Below are 22332 nucleotides of genomic sequence, written 5' to 3' on the forward strand. Positions count from 1 at the left end.
TTGGCAAAATTTTAGTTGTTGCCAACAACATCTTTGGCACTAAAATAAACCTTTTACAAATGTCTCATTCTTTCAGATATCAATTACTGTGAGAGACGTAAGTCACTTAAATAACTATTTTAAAAGTCTTTGCCTCTTTCCTGGTCTCTGTTAATCTAGAGTCATAGAGATGTACATAGACAGACCCTTCGGTGGGGCAGCCAGATTTGGTCATTCCACTACTTCACCCTGTCTTCAGTCAACTTTTGAGAAGTTGGGTCAGAAGCACTGGGGTCTACTTGCCTGCATGTAATTCCTTAAGGTCCACAAAGACAGCAATTAATTTCCAGTCAGCCTCCAGTTTGCAATAGGCAGCAAGGCCTAGTTGGTGATCTTGTGGTAGTCAGACATGGTTTGGGAATTGTTGCTTTCCACATAAAAGAGTTGCTACATTTACAGTGATATCAATGGTGCATTGCAATTGCATCATCTATGATTTGAGCAGCTATTCCTCTCTTGCCTGAAACATTAATAGCAGAGCAGAAAGGACATGGTTCGTCTATAACAAAATATAACACCTATAGTTTTTAATGTATTATGAGGGAACATATACTTTGTGATTTAGGTATTAATGTGTGTTAACCAACACAATGTTACTGATATATAGTTTATCAAATTACTTTATGAACCAACCCATACTCTCCAATAGCTTTACTTGGGCATCAATGAGAACATTTAAAATTCCATCAGGGCAAACAGGTTGACAAAAAATTAGAACATCAGAAAAGGCTCTCGATGGTGCTGGAGGTTATAAAGGTACATATCCACATTCTATTTCTCAACAGCCTTCCAACATGCTAGATCATCAACGTACAGCAACTTATCTTACGTTTAACAAAATTATTCCTAAAGTATTAGGCAGAACCCACATAACGGTGTCAAAACAACATCTATTTGAGTCCAATCCAGTACCTTTAGCAATAATTGACTTCTGTTTTCTAGTTTCCCACAGTTGGTGATCATTTTGGCCTCCTCATAACTGATATGCATATTCAATCCTCATTTGTACACTCTGGAACAATTTTTTAGAGAAATTATTCCTTGACTTTGCAACCCTTCAACATGTCCAAATACCATATAATCTGTATCAAGCACTGTCAAGTCTTAGCAGTGACTTGCTGGTTATAAAGATATTCCAGTCACCATTTCACTCTCCAGCTGAACACAATGAAACTCTGGGTGCAGGTTTCCTCTGCTGCTTCTACAATCCTATAGAAAGTGTCAATCAACCAGATCACTAAAGTATCAGTAACAGAAACTAAATCATTTCATATGTGACATGAAAATGAAGAGAGAGGTGGCAAGAAGTGTAATTAATTGGCATGTTGGCAGGGCAAGATGCTCACCTTCTTCTTACAATTTCAGTAATTGTATGTTCCTAGTGAGAATGACCATGGATAATCTTCTTAACCTGCCAACAATTAAGGTCCTTAAGTTGTCAGTAAATGGCCACTGAGGCTCTAAACAGGCCTTTCTGGCAGGGAGAAAAAGATGACTATTGTATCCACTGGATACCCAGGTGACCACTCTGCCATTGTGGACATGGAGCCTCCAAATGCTCCAATCTCAAGCCATCACATTTGACTACCATAGTCCCCATTCTCCCCATGACCCTCAACTTGCTAGTAGAGTTTAAAAATGACTTACTTTCTTGCAACTGGATTCCCAGAGGAGTATACCTCACTGGAGGTCACAGAAGATGCAGGCCTCTGCTAGACAGCATCAAGGCCTGAGGTCGGCCGAGAAACTCTCTTCTGCGTTGACTGCCAGCTCTTATTGAACTGTTTGCCATGTGTTAGGTCAGGTTTTCTTAGCAGTGGTGTGGCACGTTAGTTAGAAAAGAATATCCTTTTATTGTTACCTAACATGCACACACGAACAAAGTGAAAAAACTGCAACAGGTACTTTTAACTCAATAGTTACTAACCCTCAGCATTGCTTTCCATCATCTACATAAACTGGTTTTATATGAGCTTCATATCTTTCCATTAGTATTTTTCCTTAACATGCATTATGAGGCTTGGTCCAGACATATATAAAAAGTTTTACTTTGTTGTCACAGCTGGGCAGAAAGGAAAATTTTGCCTAACTGAGAGCTTTATAACATGATTACAAGTTAATTTTTCTTTATTCTAATTTTTGGATGTTTATTCAATGTTTATTTTCACAAAATAAAGATATGTCAGATGATTTAGTTTCTGCTTTTTGATATTTTAAACATCTGGTTGATTGTCACTTTTATAGGTTTGTAGAAACAGCAGCTTTTTAAAAGAAAAGTAACATTTTTAAGGAGTTCTATAAATGCCATTGTTATTACATGGCTCATTGTTTCTATATGTAACGTACACCGAATGAATTTGTATGGATCTACCATGAGTTGACATGGAGGGTATGAGGGCCATAGAGTGAGTAGGTAGCATAGCTTTCCATGAGTTGACATGTAAAGACTAAGGAGAACATGGATAAGAGCTTTGGACTTCATCTCTTGAACAATTACGGAATCCAGAACATGGTTCACAAAGTTTTTGAGGGATAATAAACCACAAGTTATGAAGAAGCTGATCTGACTCCATGAAAATTGCATGGGACCAGGAGGTGCTAGCCCCCTGCAATGGAATTAATAGTTTAGGAGTGCAAGGTGTAAGCTGGCTGCACATACCTTATCCCATATTAGTGAAAGTTGGGGGTATTGGGAAGGGAAACTCAAAATCAGATCCCATACACTATTTTAAATCATTCTGCCTCTGTTCCAACATGGTTAGAAACTTAAAAGTTAGTGCCAAAAAGTAAATTTTATCTGCATGAAATTGACATATTTATAAATAAAGCAAATTTAAAATTCTTATTGGTAGAGGCTTTGTAGACGTGATAATAATTTAGAAATATTTCTAAGTGACATCAAACGTACAACAGAGACATGTTCAGTGAGCCCTGGATATAGAATAGTATTCCTTATAATCAAATCAGAGGTAAATACATTGGAAAAAAATGCTATAAATGAATAATTTTATATTGTTATTATTATTTTCTGTACTCATTGGTCACCCATCATGTGTGTTGTTTACATCATAAATGTATGAAGGCCTTATGAATATCAACAGAAACTCTTTTGACATATTGAAACAATTTTAATTTCCAGTAATTCTGGTTCAATTATTATATTTTCCTTTCGTGGTTTCACTGAGCCACAAAGCACCCTGTGGTGAAAGCAGACTGGATAACTAATCCCAGGGCTTTGTTGAAGATGGTAAATAGACTGTGAGTACCAGGTGGCAAGTGATGATGAGTTTGCCATCCCTATAACTGTGAGTATGACTGGTCATCACTTGGCACCACCACTTGATCGTATAGTAGAAATCAGGACCATCAGAACAAACCCATAACCCATCACTCTGTAGCACGGTGTCAATATACCACACTGAAATCATTTTCGATCTTTCTTTTGCTCATGAATTCTTTCCATGTAAGAGGAATTATTGGCAGTAAAGGATGGGTAAAGGCTTTTACTATTGCAAGCACCCATTTTAGACACCAAATACTCTCACATGCTGGCTTATTTACTTCTATTAGCTGATGTTATTTACAGTGGTCCATGGTATTAGTTAATGGCACAAAAATAGAACCCAGTAGAGGGCAAACAGCAAATTTATGAGTGAGTGGGACTAAGTAATTCAGCTTAGTCCAAAGCCAAATGACTCAGACTGAAGGTTTGTATTTATATACAACCTCACAGTGTTGCTCAGAAACGTTTCACATGCAATGAATTTAGGTGTTGTCATGTCGGCAACATAGTAGAACATACAACTGTACAGCACAGGAACAGGCCCTTCAGCCCACAATGTTGTGTGAACATGATTTCAAATTAACCTAATCCCTTCTGCCTGTCCTTGGTCCATACCCTTCTATTCCTTTCATATAATCTAAAAATCCCTTAACCCCACCTAATATATCTAAGTCTACCACCACCACGATAGCCCTTGTGCATGTAACAGATTTGCACAAAGGTAAATTAAATAAGAGGTCAACTCATCCATGCTTTGAGTAAGGGAGGAAGAAGACTCTCTTCTCTTTGAACTGTCCCAGAGATCTTTCATATCTACCTGAAGCACTAGAATATGAAGGTAGCAGCCCATTCTAATGCTTCATCAGAAGAATTATACCTTAGGCAATCAGTACAATAAGTTTTATATATATGAGCTTGTCATTGAGTATTTTACTTATAATGTAAATATTAATTTAAATATAATATAAGAACATTTATATTTTTCTATTGTACCAACTATATGTAATCTGAATGATTATAAACACAGATGGCCCTTTAATACCTCCCATGTCTTTACATCATGTGGCTTTCACCTCTGTTGAAGATTTTGTCCATTTTATCTTGAAAAACCTGTTAGTGAGGATTAAAGTTAGAAATTATGGGCAGATACAGCCCTGATAACTATATGTATTCACTTTTGTTTGGAATAGCATGTAATTTTACTGCTTTTTTTGGTTTCTCCCTCTTTCCCTAGACCATTTAAGCCATGATACCAACTCTGGATGAGATAGCATCTGGCCAATCTAAATCCAAATCCATTCCAACAGTATTTTGCATAACATGTTGGAAAGAAGCATCAGTCGGATTTTTGTTGATATTTCCTCCCTGGGTAGAAGCCTTTGGCCTCTGCTCAACACTGCCACAACAAAATGACTGCGATCAGAGGGGTGGGTAAGTTACAGGTTCTTGTACCACCACTCCACAGCTGTATCATGTTAATTAAAATTGTTCTGGATCTAAATGGAAAAGCACTTCATACAAGTTAGACAAGTCAAGTTAGCTCCATTATAATTTTGTACATTATTTATAATTAACAGTACAAAAATAATATTAAGCAAATTTATGATGTTTGATTATCATTTTTCAACATTCATCATAATATAAATAACTAAAGACATCAAAATTATATTTTCTTTAACATTTTATAAGCTTAAAAGTAACTGCTCTGAAATCCAAATCAAAGGGAAATGGATGGTACAACAAATTGGTATTTAAAGATGAATTTCACAACTTTTCAAAGATGGCAGGTGTTAATGTTTTAGAATTCAACTTTTTCCACTTCTGTGCCAACACTAAGCACACCCAAATCAGGCATAACTGGTTTAGATGATGAGGGGAAAGTACACTGCCTCACCAAAGCGCCAAATTTTTAAACAGCTTATCTCAGAATGAGATGAATATTTTTGAGTCAGAAAGCACCATATTATGGACAGTTTTGTGCTGTGGTCTTGCAGTTCGTTTGAATTTAGTTATTTCTTTCAGGACCATTGTAGCCAACATATAGTATAGATTTTTTATCAATTGATTAGATTTATGTTTGACTAGAAGGACAATGCCTTATGTCTGGCTTGTAATTTTTTTCAATAAGTTGTATTCAGATAATGCCATGAAACTGTCTGAAATAATTAAAATATTTTACCTTATTGTTCGCCAGATATAAATACAGCAAGTTCTCAAGAGAACAAAATGCATCGTCTGGAAGCCCTTCAAAAGTCAAACAATGGAAAATTCAATCATCAACCTTTGACATTAAAATGACTTATTTAATCACATTGGATAATTTAATTTAAATTACTACTGCGCAGTATTATTTCTTTTTCTTAATTCATACTTCAGAGCTAATTCAGATATTTTGCATAAAATAAACTGCATTGATGTATCTGCAATACTAAGATGCAAGCAGCCATATTATACTGGATACCTCAGGGATATCAAAAAGCTTAGAGAAAAAAAAGTATAGGTCTCCAATAGAGAGCTCATTGGGTTCAGTGCCACGGAGATAGTAAACACCCATTTAGTCAATGATCCAAGAAGAACTTCTCAGTAAAATTGTTCCTAATACATAAAATAGAAGCTTAATACAGTGGATATTAGAAATCAGAAATAAAACAGTGTGCTGGAGAAATCAAGCAGGTCTGGCAGCCTCTACAGAGTAAAAAATGGAGTTAACAGTTTTGAGGCCAGTATGACTTCAGATTTCAATACGGTTCCAAAGAAGAGTTACACTGGTCTTAAAACACTAATTCTGTTTCTCATTTCACAAATGCTGCCAGACCTGCTGGGTTTTTTCAGCCCTTTCTGTTTTTATATCATCCTTGTCAGGTGTCTGAGAATCAAAAATAATGATTTTGAATTTTAAACATACATAAATGAAAGCAAAAGAACATTTGCAAGCGAAAGAATTAAATATCACCAGATCTTCTAAAAGACTGCAAGAGGTTGTGTGAGGAGCACTGATGTTATGACAATGAAAATATGAAGAGGATTAGCATGAAGAATGGAATATTTGAATTCAATAGAATTATTTGTTACAAAAAATGTGATCATGTTGCCCATCAGATGAAAATGACACTCCATTGTTCAGTTCTTACTTGTTTTCTGTACATATTAACATTAATACTTTAGGTAGTCATATCAAAATACTGCATATTGTTACTGTGAAGTTCACATCAACTCTTTATTAATGGAATCATTGCTATGATTTATTGTTAGTCAAGGACACACGTTAACCCTAGGATTGTAATGGAATGGCTAAATTAAAACTTTAAAACCCTGACAACCCAACTATTATAAAACAGCAAGGTTATAGCAGATATCAAGTGGAAAGGAGGGAAACTAGAAGGGATAAAATCAATGGTGCTCTTTTGTATATACAGTATTTGAAGAATGGCTATGCAGAAGAATGGGGAGAAAGCATGCAGAAGCATGTCCATTTGTCACAGCAGTCTTGTTACACTGGTTACTTCAGGGATGTCTAGAGAGAACCTTAGAGAAAACAAAAATAATCTACCTGTTACAAATTTTAGGTTTCATTAGAGAGGTTCTCTTGCATTCAGCATCACTGGGCAGTTCCATAAATTGACTCCACATCCCCTAGAATCAGAAGCTAACCTTAGAGTCACTGGATAGGTTATTAGTTTAAGATCATTTATTGTTTTTTTATGTATGCTATATGTCTTGCCTACCTTTTTGTAAGATACACTGATCATTTCTTTGTGAGATAAGCAAAATTACAAACTAGCAAACACGCTCATTTTACATACAATGTGTGAGCAAGTTGCATACACTTCAAAATGAATTGCATTTAAAAAATGAATCATAAACTGTCAAGTAACAAACACAACACTCTATCACTGTTAATGCAATATAATTATGGGCTAATAGTAAACTTTACAAATATAGTGCAACAATGCCTCAACATTGAGATTATTTCACCGTTCCTCTGAACCGTAGAGAAAGCCTGTTTTCAAATCTAAACTTATTTCAGAATGCTTCTTTTCAATTTAGAAGGAAAGTTTAGCCCTTGATTCCACCCTTAGTTCTCTGTATTAGAAACATAGAGAATAGGAGAAGATCAGGCCATTCAGCCTTTCAAGTCTGCTTTGCCATTCAATATGGTCATTGCTGATCATCCAACTCATCACACTTTTCCTGCTTTCCCATTATACCCTTTGATTAACCCTCAGAACTATATCTAATTTCTTCTTGAAAAGGATCAGATGAACATCACTTTAAATCAGAACTTATTCCCCACCACCCCTTTCAACCAATATGTTCAGTGAAGGAGAGTCACTGTAACTTTATAAGTATGAATCCTTCTAAACTATATCAGCAAACCAAAACTGATATGCAAAAGAAACAATCATATAAGCATTTAGTTTGGCTCTGAATAATATGCCTTATAAATATCACTAGATGCTAGTGCATTATGGAAAGTTAACTCTCTGAAGGTTGAAATTAATGTAACAGTTCAGAATTAAACTGCAATTTGTCCTTGTTCAAAAAGGCATTTATCTCCAGCTATAATAACAAAACATAGAAATTTTGACAAGATATGAATGCACAAGAATATAGATATAACAAATGGTAACTTTGTGGTCTTATATTTATACAATGCCTTTATTTAAAAGTAAACAGACTGAATAGTGTGGCTTATTTATCCTTTAGAGTAAAGTGAACTAATTGAAGTATGAGTGGTGAATAGCCTGTCCCCTTCCTTCCACCCCAAATGTCTAATCAGTTTGAAAATCTGTTAATAAATCGGTTTTCATTATAAAAGTGAATGGAACCTAGATACAAATGGAACCTTTCTTGCTGATAAGAATTCTCCAACATCATGGTGGCTCTGTGGTGAGCACTGCTGCCTCACAGCACCACGGTCCCAGGTTCAATTCCAGCCTCAGGTGACTGTCTGTGTGGAGTTTGCATATTCGCCCTGTGTCTGGGTGGGTTTCCTCCCACAGTCCAAAGATGCATAGGTTATGTGAATTGCCCATAGTGCTAGGTGCATTAGTCAGAGGGAATTGGGTCTGGGGGGGTTATTCTTCAGAGGATCGGTGTGGACTGGTTGGGCTGAAGGGCTGTTTCCACACTGTAGGTAAACTAATCTAATCTTAAAAGTATATTAAATGGCTCAATTTTCATGTCATGATAATGAATGACAGGACAGATTTTAGATTTAAAAGTCACATTTCTAGTGCTCAGTTTACACTTTAGAAACAAACCAAAAAAGTAGACTACGTATGTCTAAACTGAATAACTGATAATTACAAATAGAACTGGAGCCACAGGAGGAGATATTTGTGTTAGAAGTAATACACAACAGGCCAGTTGAAAAAAGTGTTGGGCAATATGTAAAATAGTTGGCTTACTATTCCGGATTTTGTCCTGCCAACCAAGTCCAGTCAACCCTCTCCAGAGGACATTTATAATCTGGAAAATATACTTTTAAGAATAATCAGAAGTTCCAAGTTCTTAGGAAATTTTGGTGAAGAAAGTTATTACAATTTTTAAAAATGTATGCATGGGGTATGAGTTTCACTGGGTAAATTAGAATTTACCATCCAATCCTAATCCCAGTTAAGAGTCATAGACATTGTTGCGATTTGGAGTCATATATACGTATATATAAACTGGACCAAGCAAAAATGTCAGATTCCCTTTCCTTAATGGCAGTAGTGAACCTGATTGGTTTTAGTGACAATTATCAGTGAATATATGGTAGGCTCACTATTTATTTCAAACTTTTATGAATTCTAGTTTCACCACCTTCTGTGGTATGAATCAAACCCATGACCCCAGGACAGCAATTTGGGGTTCTGGGATTACTATTATCCCACCTTCTTCCCAAATATTATGATTATTGCAAACTGTCAGTGTTCAAAATCTTTGCATGCTTGGCTCCCTGGTAACCCTGACAATACTAATAGAAAGAAAAGGCAGATTATTATATCTCAAGTCAATAGAAATAACAATTTGATTTACCGTGAGAAAGGAACACTGAGAGCCTCTAGCTATCTAAAGCACATGATGGCGTGCCCTGTCTGTCATGCCATTAGTAAGCAATGTGTGCATATACTCTGTGTTTGGTGCTTTAATTGTCACTTACAGAAAAGTGTTTCAATTCATAACCTCCAAACTTTCTCCCTCAATCTTTTTTTTTCCTTATCTTTCCCCATTTGTCAACATTATTGCAGGCAATTAATTTTCTCTTGTTCCTGCTAAATTCCAAATGTTTTCTCATATGTTAATTATCCTGTTTACTGTTTAATTCTCTGTTTTACAGCCAGGATTTGTCATGTCATTTCAAATCTAACTCTCCAGTAAATTCTACCCTTGTACCTCCTTTACTGTCTCATTGTTTTACAATTTGTAGGCTTTTAACATACAAAGGTTTAAAGATCTGACCACCACTTCTCATGTATTATATTTATTTTCTAATTTTTTCAACTTTGTCTATTAGGAGGTGTCCCTTAGTAAATGCATCTTGACATTTTTTGCAACATTATCCAGAAATATCATTCAGAAAGCAATGGGATAAGAATGAAATAATATTTACTGTTCTTTTTTTAAAATATTGATTATATGCTTATCAGATTGGTGGTGCAGGAATGAGCTTGTGTATTTCAGCTGGGTCACCTTGTACTATCAATAACTAGATTGCAATCAACACGTAACGTGACAGTAACCCGTAGGTCAGTTAGCTGGTGATTTGAATAAGGTCAGTTTATAGATATATTCTGAATCAACCTATTCAGAGATGATGAATACTTCAGGAACAGATAGGATTTGAAACCAGGCATCCTAGCCGAGAGGCAGAGAATTATCACTGCATCACAAGAGCCCTCAAAGAGTTGAGATTATACACTGCCTGTGTGTACAGAGTTTATCAGGGTCCTAGATACTACACAAATTCAAGGAGATCCAAGTAAAGTGTCAGAATGCATGAAAATGGTTTCTGTTACTCAGTGCCTATTCATAGAAAAATGCTTGAAAAAGAATCTTTATCATACTTCTTTTTCTTTTGATGATCCTCAATTCCAAAGGATAGCCCTTATTGCTGCATCTATTGTTCCTTGGGTTGCAAAGCTCATTTGGCAAATGCACATTAGCTTGCAAACTCTTGTTTTGCAAAATTTGCCTATGCTTTGCAGACAGCCAGCATAAGTAATGCATTCCTGAACTCCAGTGGCATGATATGTACTGTGACTGATGGAAATGTTTTAAAATTGCATGATAGTGTACTGGTACATGAAGCATGCCTAACATGCAGTGTTTTTTTGAAGTTAACAAAAAGGAATAATTTCAACCAGTTATAGCTTTTTCATAGCTTGATGCTGTGCCCTTCATAAAGCAAGAATCTATCAGCATCACGTCTGTTTCAGTTTGCAATTTTCTGGAGTCATGCCCATTTCTTCACCTGCTCCAATAGTTTAACAAATGCACTGTTATATATTACGCTCCTTGTCATTAAAGTAATTGCTCTTCAACATAAATTGTATTTGATATTTTTACACAAATTCAAGTGCAGATTAGGTCATTTACTACACTGAAATGTTAAATACACATTCATTCACCTTTGAGAAATGTATGACTTCCCTGTGACCATAATTTTGTCCTGTAATCTTTGGGCTCTTAAGCATTCAACACTGTGTGACAGCTTTCCTGATTGCACTTATCTCTGGCTGTCCATACTGTAAATTCCACAATAATATTCCATAAAAATCTGAAGTGAATTTCAGTTTAGATATTCAGAAGGAACTGTGTGTTGGACCAATTTTAGTCTTTTTTAAGCCATATGTTTTGAGAAGAATCATATTTCCAACTGGAGTAAACCATTTTACTATTGCATCAGCTAAGGTAAATATTTACTCCCATTACAACTGACTCCAGCAACAAAGCTGCTCTAAGTCATAGATTTGCTTTGTTCTTCAGAAGGGAATGGTTATTTTTCCTGTTCTTTGTTTTATATTCAGGCATTTGGGCTCCTTGACTTTATTAGTCAAGGTATTGAACACAAGAAGGGGTTACCAGGTTATGATGGTGCTATATTGATGCCCTTCCCAGCGGAGCACTTCTCAGTTTATTGCCGAAGTAACCATTCATACGTTTAAGCATCAATTTTGGTTGATAGTGGCAAAGTGATTACAGAGGTATCACAGCTAAAGCCAGAATTACCCTCATCAATCATTCATGTACTTACAGTTTCCAGCAGGGTTTACTGAACACTTCAGAGGAGTGAGGATAATAGCTGACTTTTCCTATCTTTTATGAAGAATACCAAAACTCATGGTAGCAAAACAAACTTGCCACTCTAAGCACCAGACCAATCAGTTTTGCACTAATTAAAACTTCAAGCCTGAAAACTAGTCATTATTGGGCCTTAAAATGTAGTAATTGTGGTTGTTATATATATGACAACAATGCCAACTTGCATGCATATAGTGACTTTAATGCAATAAAAATAGTTTTACAGGGGATGTGGAGAACAGGGCTTGACACTGAGCCACATAGGAAGATATTTAGATATGTACCAAAAGCTTATCAAAGAGGTAAAATTTTAGAGTGGCTTGAAAAAGGAGTCAAAAGGATGTAATGGGAGAATTATAGAGCAGGATTACAGCTACCAATCCTTCAGCTTTTACGTTTGGAAATTTGCAAATATTGGAGAAATGCTAAGATCTTGGAATGTTATCGGACTGAAGGAGCTCATAGAGATAGGGAAGTGTAAGGCTTTGATGGAGTCAAAGATAAGAATCTAAAATGAAAACATTTTAGATCTGAAAAGGGTGATGGGCGACGTTCCCCATGACTTTCGTTGTCATTGTGTGATCTTCTGAGGTCTGAGTGCAGCAGTAACTTCTGGAATTGAAGTCAATGTGCCAATACCAAGTCCTCTCGAAGCTGCTTAGCTGTAGACACATAGACCTGCTGCCAGAGCTGCACACATGGTAGTCGATACTGGCACACCAGCTGCAACACTGACTTTCAATGTTAACGTCCAGAAGTTGCTGCCATGCATGAAGCTCAGAGGGCCACATGGCTGGAAATAAATTAGCATAGCCTGTTGCTATGCTAATCGGTGAGGTCAAATTCACTGAGCAGCAGCCAGCTCAGAGGCAACACTGGTGAAGGGTGGACAGACATCAGATTTCCAGGTGAGGACAGTTATGATCAGGTGAGGAGGTGTCACAGCTCCTGTCTTTCTTAACCCAATCTCAGTCAGTTGCAACAAATATCTTTTTTTCCTTTATCCTTTATCGCACTAAGCTATCACACTTCAATTAAACTTAGCAAACTCTGCTTTCTTTCCACAGATGCTGACAGACTCCATCAATTTCTGTTGTTGTATCCTTCCTAAGAGGTTGGGTCCAGAAATGCTCACAGTACTCCAGGTGTAATCCATTGATAGAAGACCAGGAAATTTTCCTAGTGACTTGAACAGAACTCTTCCTTCGACGCTGTCAAAAATTCTTTTTGTTGGACCTTGTGATTCAAATTGGCTGCTGCACTTCCTTACAGTGACTACACTTCAAGAATAATTCATTGTCTGTAAAGTGAGTATAGCCTTTTGGCCAGGGATAGCATTTTCATGCCTAAGGCAGAAAATTGTGGTTAGGTTTCAGCTATCCCACGTGAATAAAAACTTGGGTGAGCACAGAAAGAACAACCACTTCTGCGCCAACATGTCTATGTTCCTGCAGAAAATGTGAACCTCTTCCAATCTGTGACTCAACAGCTGAATCCAAATAAAAATACAATGTAAAATCTGAGGAAATCTCCTCTGGGCATCGGCAGTGCCAGTGTTGAGTAAAATGCATTAGCGCTGCTGGTATACACACAGTGGTATATCAGTCTCACAGTTGTTTGATTGTTTGAGAAGAATAGCAATGTTTGTAATGACTAAAAATATGTTTGCACTTAGTACTTCTTGTTTACTTATTGAATTTGAACAGATTAGTCTGATGGAGAATAGTTTGAGGCCATTGAGAAATGGACTGTAAATTTCTCCTCCTAGAAAAGGTGAAAGGATGATAGAATAACACCAAATCTTATTTCAACCACTCTGAAATAGTAAATTAAGCCTTCTTATCATTCTTTGGGAAAAGAAGCTTTGTCTGAATTCCCTAATGGATTTCTTGCTGACTATTTTATATTAAATTACTTCTTCCTCTTTCAGCTTTCACAAATGGCCTCAAAAACACCAACAACTGCTGAAAGCTAAACTAAAACTCTGGTTCTGTGTCAGCCTGATCCCACCCATTCATGCTGCTTCTATTGTTCCAATTTTATTGGCTTGGACCAGACAGCTTGTTACCTGGCTCAAAATCTCCATTCCAAAAAAAAGAATAAAATACACTCTTAGAGCCATAGTATTGTCACATTACTGTAGGTGACATATGTACTATATCAAATACAGTTCTTTGGCCTCAATTAGAGGGTCCAGAATGTTACTGCATTGTCTGATTGTCAATAATGAATATTCTTACATATTCAACTACTCATCCAATCAGATCTGATTACAGCTTAAATACAGTAACCCCCAAACACACCTCTGACCACCTGACGAACCTTAAATAACTTATTATGACCCCTAACACAACACAATTAATCTATCTCTTTCAATCCTTCAATCAGACTCCTTCAATCAGATCTAATTGTGGCTTCAACAAGATTACCCCTGACCTCCCCCTAACCACTTGACTACACATCAGCCGGATCTGACTAACCCCTAAGGACTCATATCCCAATCTGACCTGACTACATCCCCACCCCAAGTACTCCTGATCAGACCCACCCTATCTGATTACCCCAGATTCATCTGTACACTTCACCCCCTCATCCATCTACTTATATCACTTGCCTCACCCATTATCCAGGTGAAAGTGAGTACTGCAGATGCTTGAGATCAGAGTCAAGAGTGTGGTGCTGGAAAAACACAGCAGGTCAGGCAGCATCCAAGGAGTAGGAAAATTGACATTTTGGGAAACAGCCCTTCATCAGAAATTCTTCAAATCATTGATTTTCCTGCTCCTCAGATGCTTCCTGATTTTGCTGTTCTTTTCCAGCACCACACTCGTGACTCCCCCATTGTCCACCCTACCTATCTACATGTTATCTTATTCATTGATTTGTAATTCACTAACATTCAAAGACTAGATTTAAACTCACTGTAGAGCAGCTGGTGCTGAAGCACAGGGCTACATCTTATTTCCTGCTTCACTTTTAAAGAAATCTCTTAAACTATTGGTACATTGTACATTTCTGGGAAAGCAGGAATGAGAAGGTTTTGAAGAAATGTGGAGCAGTGTCAGGACAGGGGAATTTATGAGTGCAGAGACCATTTTTATGTGGAAAATCCAAGCCAATATCTCTTTTTACACTTATATTCAAAGACCTTTCTTTACCTCTAAGTAAAATACATTCTAATTACATGTTCCTTTCTAGTTGTACTCTTAGCTTTGAAAAATATATGTTGCTGAACCCTATAAATCTTGGTTTGCCAGCTCCATTAATTCTTACCATTTAGAGTCTACATCTTCTCCAAATGAATAATCTCACCAATATTTGTACTGAATTTAATCTGCCAGCTATCTATCCAGTCTGTCTATGTCTGCTTGCCTATTCTGTATTCTTCCCCACAGATTGCACGCCCGATAACAAGAAAATGCCAATATCAATCTTCTATGATCAATTTGTTTGTATGAATGGTAACTAAAGAGGAGTCCTAAAGAGGAGTCAGCAGAGATCGCTTGTCACACCACAATGCACATCCCTTCAACCCAGAAAATAATTACTGAAGATATTTAAATGTCTATACATATGCACCTGGAGACCCTTATATCTTTGGAAGCTTTTTAGAATGGTGCTATGAAGTCTATACTTATGGCTATCACTTCCAATATGCACACCACACAAGTTTTAGTCAAAACTTCTTTGATGTGGGAAAGGAATTAAATCAGCAATAAAACAAAACAAAAATTATTCACGCTACCTCATGCTTTCTTTACTTTATAAACAAATGAATGCAAAATTACAAAGATATTTTTAAAGCATTTTCTTAAATGTTTCTTCAGACCTTAAATGCTGACTTCAGAACCTTGTCATCGAGCACTGATTACTTTTATTTCCATGTTTTTGCATCTCATTAAAGCCCAGACTCAGCTTATTTATACAATACCTCCAAATTGCTGACAACTCAGAGTGGGTACCTGATGGCTGTAGCTTGACAAATGCTTGCTCTGTCCAGCACACAACAGCTTCTTCTGAGCATCATTCCTGCATGCGCCATGGCCACTATCATTCATCAATCTTCACCCACACTAGTCAACATTATCAAACCACCAGCCTCACCACATCATCATGCCTGCTCTCAGAGCAACTCAAACATCACTTCAGCCATTCAGGATTTCACTTTGGAGCTCAGGGACACGTATGACCTACATGATTCTGCCAGGTGGCGTTTTGTGCAGGAATACACATGCATCTTATTCGTCTCTAAAATAGATGCATGTGATAGCTCTTAGGCTGGTTTCTTAGCATTCCCTCACTTGAGCAATTATTTGGAGATCAGCCTCTGTCCACTTTGCATTACTTTCTTATCACACACTGATTTCAACAACAACGTAAAGGTTGCCATCCTCTGTGTGGGTTGCATTGCTTTCTTAGCACATAAGGTCTTTAGAGCTCAGTTACAGGATATCAATTACTGTGTGGCTTTCATTGCTTCTTACTGAAGAGAGAGGGCCAAATAGCTTGTGATGTTGGGAAGCACTAAAGAGATAATCTTTCAGTCAGACAGTGATTCTGACACATGTCACTATGCAGCACTGTGCTATGTTAATCTCAGACCCACAGCAAATAACAGCAGTTTCCATTAAAAAAACCCTATGTGCTTTAAACAAATGGTAATGTATGAAAATCATACAAACGTACAAATCAGGATCAGAAGTAGGCTATTCACCACTTTGAGCATGCTCTGCTATTCAATGAATTCACGACTGATCCGATTGCAACTTCAAATCCACATTTTTGCCAACTGCTGATAATCTTTCAACCCCTCGCTTAACAATAATCTATCCATCTCTGTCTTCGAAATATTCAGAAACTCTGTTTACACCACCTTTTCAGGGAGAAAGTTCTAAATACTCACAACGCTCAGAGAGAAGAAAAAGTCACCTGACTTCTATTTTAAAGAGTTACCTCCAATTATAGATTCTTCCACGAGTGGAAATTGCCTCTCTGCATCTACTCTGCCAGGAAACTTCAGAATTTTATATGTTTTAAATCAATTGCTTTTTAGTTGCCTTTTTACAGTCTTGACAATGGTGAGCATTTCCATCTCCACAGCCACAAAATTCTCTGAGGAAGCTGCTTAAGAGCTAGGTTGCAATGTTAATAAAGTGAAGGATGGAAAATTAGGAAAAATCACTCTGAGACATGGCAGGTCAAACACTCTGAATTTCAGTTGACAAACCACTTTAACTGCAAATAGGCAACTTCTGCCCGTTCTGGGCTTCCAGGGCCAAACAAATGTTTTTTCAATTTTTGTAAGTGCATGGCCTTTTTATAATTTTGAGTGGTCACATTAGCACAATATTTTAAAGGACGAGCTTGTGCATGGCCATGGATTGTATGCACAGTGTAGAAGGAACATTGATTATGATTTATACACTTATGGAAACAATTTTCCATCAAACTCTAAGATTAACTATGTATCTTCAGATGGATGACTGTCTGCATGCCTGAACTGTTCTGTGATTTTTGGAACACAAAATCAAAGCTTTTCCTTACCTTTTGATGTAAGCCGGTTATTCTGTAAATTAAAAGTCTCCAGATTCTGAAGCCTTGATAACTCCTCCATAGGGATCACCTCTAAAGCATTGTTCTAAGTAACAAGAAATGACATAAGTTCTTTGAGTCCTGGCCAACACTTCTGAACCTACTCTCTACAGTTTTAAACAGAGATGAGGATAAGTGAACTGGATGCATGGAGTCTCAGTGCAACTTGCAGCAGAAGGCAGTTTTCACTATAAAATAGTTCTATGAATAATAAGTAGATGGAAAAGTTGTGTGTTGAAACATGGTTATGACATGAATGTGCTAATTTCATAATGTACTTTTTCCCAGGCAAACACTGAACTGCCAACCTGTTGCAGTGAGATTCTTCTGTCCTTTATTATGCTTATTAAAGATTTAGCTAAAGCATGTTTGAAATGTCACTGGATATATTCTGCAAGTTTGAAAACAATTCACTTCGATTGACCACCTTGGGACTCAGTGGTTAGCACTGCCACCTCACAGATACCTGGGTTCAATTCCAGCCTTTGGTGATTTTCTCTGGAGTTTGCACAATCTCCCTGTGCCAGCATGGGTTTCTGCCAGGTGCTCCAGTTTCCTACCACAATCCAAAGATGTGCAGGTTAGGTGGATTGATCATGCTCAATTGCCCTGCAGTGTGCAGACTAAGTGAATAAGCCATGGTAAATGCAGGGTTGCGGGAGTAGAACAGAGGGTCTGAGTGGGATGCTCTTCTGAGATTCAATGCAGACTCAGAGAGCCAATTGACCTCTTTCTGCACTGTAGTGATTCTATGAATGGCTGTTTGCATGCCTGAGCTGTTCTGTGATTTTTGGAGCAAACGCAATATCAAAGCTTTTCATTGCCCTTTGATCAGTGCCAGTTATTCTGCAAATTAAAATTTTCCAGATTCTGAAGCTTTGATAACACCTCCTTGATAATTACAGCATTATTTTGAGATTCAAATCACAATGGATTAATTCATAGTGTGGAAGGACTCTGAGAATTGGAGTAAGGTGTTAGAAATATCTAGTTCATGATTCATGTAGTCCAGCTAAAATGTAATTTTTAGTTTTACAAATGAATGTTTAACTGTAGAAAAATTGGATAAATACAACTGTTATCAGTATTACTAGCATTAACATTATTATTGAGGCCATGCTAACTCATTATCACCTCCCTGAGATTGCCAACTAGAATAATAGGATTAGAAACATCAGTTAGGCTTGCTGAGCTGGATATGTGGTGTATACACTGAATGCAATAGTGACCGTCCAAATAAATTATTATTTTAGGAGTTAATAGTATATCGGATTGTTTTAAAAATCAGTGAACCCTGAAAAATTACCAATAAGAAATTATCAATGAAGGACTGTGAACTTAAACTTCAGGTTAAGGATAGCTCAACACACATCATCATTGAAATGGATGAAATCAAAGAGTATTCTCTGTTTTCAATTTGTCAAGAGTTGCTATTAACAGACTCCAGGCATAAAGTTCTCAGGAAAAGTTCCTGGGAACCATGACTTCATATTATGGAAAGGGGTTAGGGCTAAAAATAAGACTTTGGAAAAATTGATAGTTCAGTGCAGTTTGAAGTGGGATGAAGGAAGCCCAAAGCAGTATTTATGAAAATCATTGGCATTTACAGAAATTTAGCAACAGCTTGATGATGTTCACTGTTTGCTAAAAGCTGAAATTATGACAACAATTTGATGCTTCAGATGTATTTCAGGTGTTTTGGGGAATTCAGTCTCAGGAGAAGAGATTGAACTACCAAGATGTAAACAGTCATTTAAGTAGTCTGTGTCAGACAGGCTTTCAGCATGATCCAAGGCCAGATCTTCTAAAGTAAAAAATTGAAATTCTTTGTGATGGCAACATTATTAAGATTTAGTGAACCACAGTATAACTAATATCTAACTGGATTTGATTATTTAAAGTGCCATCTATGGATGTTCAGCCAGCATTGATCTGTTAATATGTATTTTCCTCATGTTAATCCAGAATATTAAGGTCTAAGTTGTACATATAGTGTATTTAGTGTAATTATCTTACCTCATCAGTATGCATATTACTAATTATATGTGTTTTATTCAGCCTTGGAATTTTGCCACTTAATTTCCTTTGCTTGCTCCTTCCACGCACTCCATTCTTTAAAAGATTATATCCATCAAAGCCAGATCTTTGACAAAAAAAAAACACTTTTCCAGGTTTCTCCAAACTTGGATCATAACACCAGCAATTTTCATACTCAATTAGCAAGTTAGCTCTCTTGTGACACTTTGCGTTTCCAAATACATTTGCATCTTTTTAGTCCATACAGCTGCGCTATTAAATGGGATCTTTAGGAATGATAGTACTTTGGAGAAAGTAACAACTTAAACATTTTATTTAAGAAAATTACAACTGCCATTTATATGGATTAGTTTTGCAACTGTCATTTTAAAAACTCATTAAAAATACATCAAAAAGCCTTATTAATAATGAAGTGATTGAGGAATTGCAGTTATTTTGGCATGAAATCAAGTGCAAATTTTACAAATTTGAATACAACAACAATTCCATTTATGCCTTAAATCTATAAAATGTCAGGAAAACAGCTTGAGTTGGTAAATGCACTGCCAACTACAGATGTAATCCATATTGACTAGGAAGGTTCAGGTTGATCTTAGCTAACTCAGTTTAGATAAATACAGTGGTACTATGACTATTCGCAGTGTGCATAGGCTAGGGAGGAGAAAAGTTATCCTGTCTCTATTTCCGACCACTATCCAATGATCCAATGCTTACCAGGGTCAGCCGTATTGTAACCTGTAAATGCTAATTGCTAAAATTTACACAAACGTCATTTAGGGTGAATACCAGAGGAAAAAAAAATTCTGCATCAGGAACGGAAATGGGAAAATGCGCGAGGCGACAAACAGTAATGGTTAACATTTGCTGCAGCTTTTATTATGTAAAGAGAAAACAAGCTTAACTAATGGTTTTTTTTTGCAAACAAAGATGATGTCAAAGGATTTATCATATCTTACCTGCAAAGATAGGTGCAATATTGACTCTGATAAATTCCTGGGAAATTCCTTTAGATCCACTCCACCACAGTCTACAGTTCCATCCAGGTTACAGCTGCAGTCAGGAGGGCAATAAGGCATGTGCACTTCACGTGCAGTTGTCCCTCCTGTTTGATTCTCCACTGAGTCAGAAAAATCATTTTCCTCACTCTTTGCACTACAGCCAAAGCTCAGGAGCCACAACAACAATGGATGCCCACTCCTCCAATTCATTTTAACTCCTAAAGCAATATAATTCATATAATTCTTAATACATACAAGTTAGGGTAGAATGTTTCATCCAGATACTATATTTTAATTTAGTTAAGTTCTGCTACTCAAATATCATTACTTCATAAAGAAATCTAATGGTTTTGACTTATCCATTAAACATTGTGATATTCATGACACGCATAAAAATATAAAATACATGAATTAATGTATTTGGCCCTTCTTTCCATTTGAATAGTTACCACTGAGGGTTAAGTAATTTTGATATGATTATTTTGTCAGCTGTACATTCGTACATTAAACTGAATATTATTAATGTTGCCTTTTTTATGGAAGAGGATATAATCAACCTACCTTCATTAAATCTTAACAACTAATGCACTATTAAGAATTGCAATAAGAACACGGGGTTTACAAACTTCCAAAATGCACAGGGTTTGGAGACGTGTTTCAGAGCAAAAGAAAGATCCTTTCCAGATGTGAAACAAAATATGGAGACACAATATGGATTGATTTCCAAACAGAACTTCTACCATACTTCAGAAATATGAAACAGAAATGCTTCTGCCTACTGTAAAATTCTGCAAAGGCATTTCTAAGGGAAGTCTCTGGAAAGACAGACCAGAGCTTACCATCAGTCTGCTTTTATATCTAATCACACATTTTCTTTTTGGCTGAGATCCATAAAAACAGAGAAACACGTCGAACCCACTAATAACACACCATTTAGAGTGAAAGCAGGGAAATGCCACGTATTAAATTTAACACAAACTTCTAAGTTCTCTTTTAATGAAAATTTAAAAGTGCTTTACCTTGCCTGGCATTATTAATTGAAGCCAAAACTCACAAAGCATTTTCTAAGCACTGAGATAATCACAAACAGAACTAAAATAATGGCATGCTATTCAAAGCTGTCTGATTTAGACAAGTCTGGTTAAGCATAATCTTACTTTGCAAAATAGCAGTTTTAAAATATATACTGTTCCATTGTGACTGGAATTGATTAATAGCCCCTTTTTCAACAATCAGGGTTCTAACGACCGCACCATGAACCCATCCTACAGCAAACTGCACTCATTTAAGTACTTCCTATGAAAACCAAAAACAGAAGCTATATACATGTATCTACAACTTTACTCATATTGTGCTATTTGAATATTTGAATTTTACAAAAAACATTCATTGCATTTCTGTATACAGCAGATGTCTTTTCTAGATTTTGGTTATTAGATTGCTTAGATTTAGTTTATTGTCATTATTCATATTTTGTCTTTAACAATTAGAGCAAAATTCTTTTGTTAAGAACATATATATTTCAATCTGAATTTCTATGAGTTTAGGGTTTCAACAGTGACTTATGTTTTCTGGCTTACAAGTTAAAAACTTACATTTCCAGCTAATTCCTAATAAACAACCAGGAGATTCACATAACACAATGATTTGAACAAGTGCTTGTCCTAATGCCATGCAGACTGATACGCACCTGAGTCCGTTTAAAATCACGCACACAGAGTCTATTCAACTGAACAGAGGCAAACAATGCTCCCAAGTGTAACCTCAAGATATTGCTTTGTCTTTTCTTCCTGCTGGGTGTTACTCTGGCTCGAAGTTTCAGTAATGAGGTGGCGTCAGTATATTTTACTTCTGTTTAGGTTGGACTGACAAGCAAATTTAAGTCTTGCATCTTTCTCTTGAAAAGGTACCAAGCTCGGCAAAGTTTTCTAAAGGAGTAAGCCTTCAACAGTGTCTCATTCAAACACATATGACTATGATTAATAGGAATGTGTTGCTTTGCACTTTTGGGACTCTATAACACATGAGATGCATGTTTGAGACCACACAAAGTAATCTAACATATTTCGTCAATTAGAATCAAATGGTGCTTCT

The 22332-nt window shown here is 36.5% G+C and overlaps 1 protein-coding gene across 1 annotated transcript in view; it reads right to left on the reverse strand.

The window, feature by feature from the left end:
• The window catches only part of podn (podocan), a 42264-nt gene extending 20153 nt beyond the window's left edge, over nt 1–22111 (reverse strand). Inside the window, exons 1-4 of the mRNA XM_060829792.1 lie at nt 21929–22111; nt 20197–20456; nt 17156–17249; nt 5502–5566 (exon numbers count right to left, since the gene is read on the reverse strand). Coding sequence (XP_060685775.1) covers nt 5502–5566; nt 17156–17249; nt 20197–20448 — 411 coding nt within the window. The 5' untranslated portion in view covers nt 20449–20456; nt 21929–22111. The remainder of the gene's footprint in view (nt 1–5501; nt 5567–17155; nt 17250–20196; nt 20457–21928) is intronic.
• Between the last annotated feature and the right edge of the window lie 221 nt (nt 22112–22332).

The sequence above is a fragment of the Hemiscyllium ocellatum genome, chromosome 9 (assembly GCF_020745735.1).
Source record: "Hemiscyllium ocellatum isolate sHemOce1 chromosome 9, sHemOce1.pat.X.cur, whole genome shotgun sequence".
NCBI lineage: Eukaryota > Metazoa > Chordata > Chondrichthyes > Orectolobiformes > Hemiscylliidae > Hemiscyllium > Hemiscyllium ocellatum.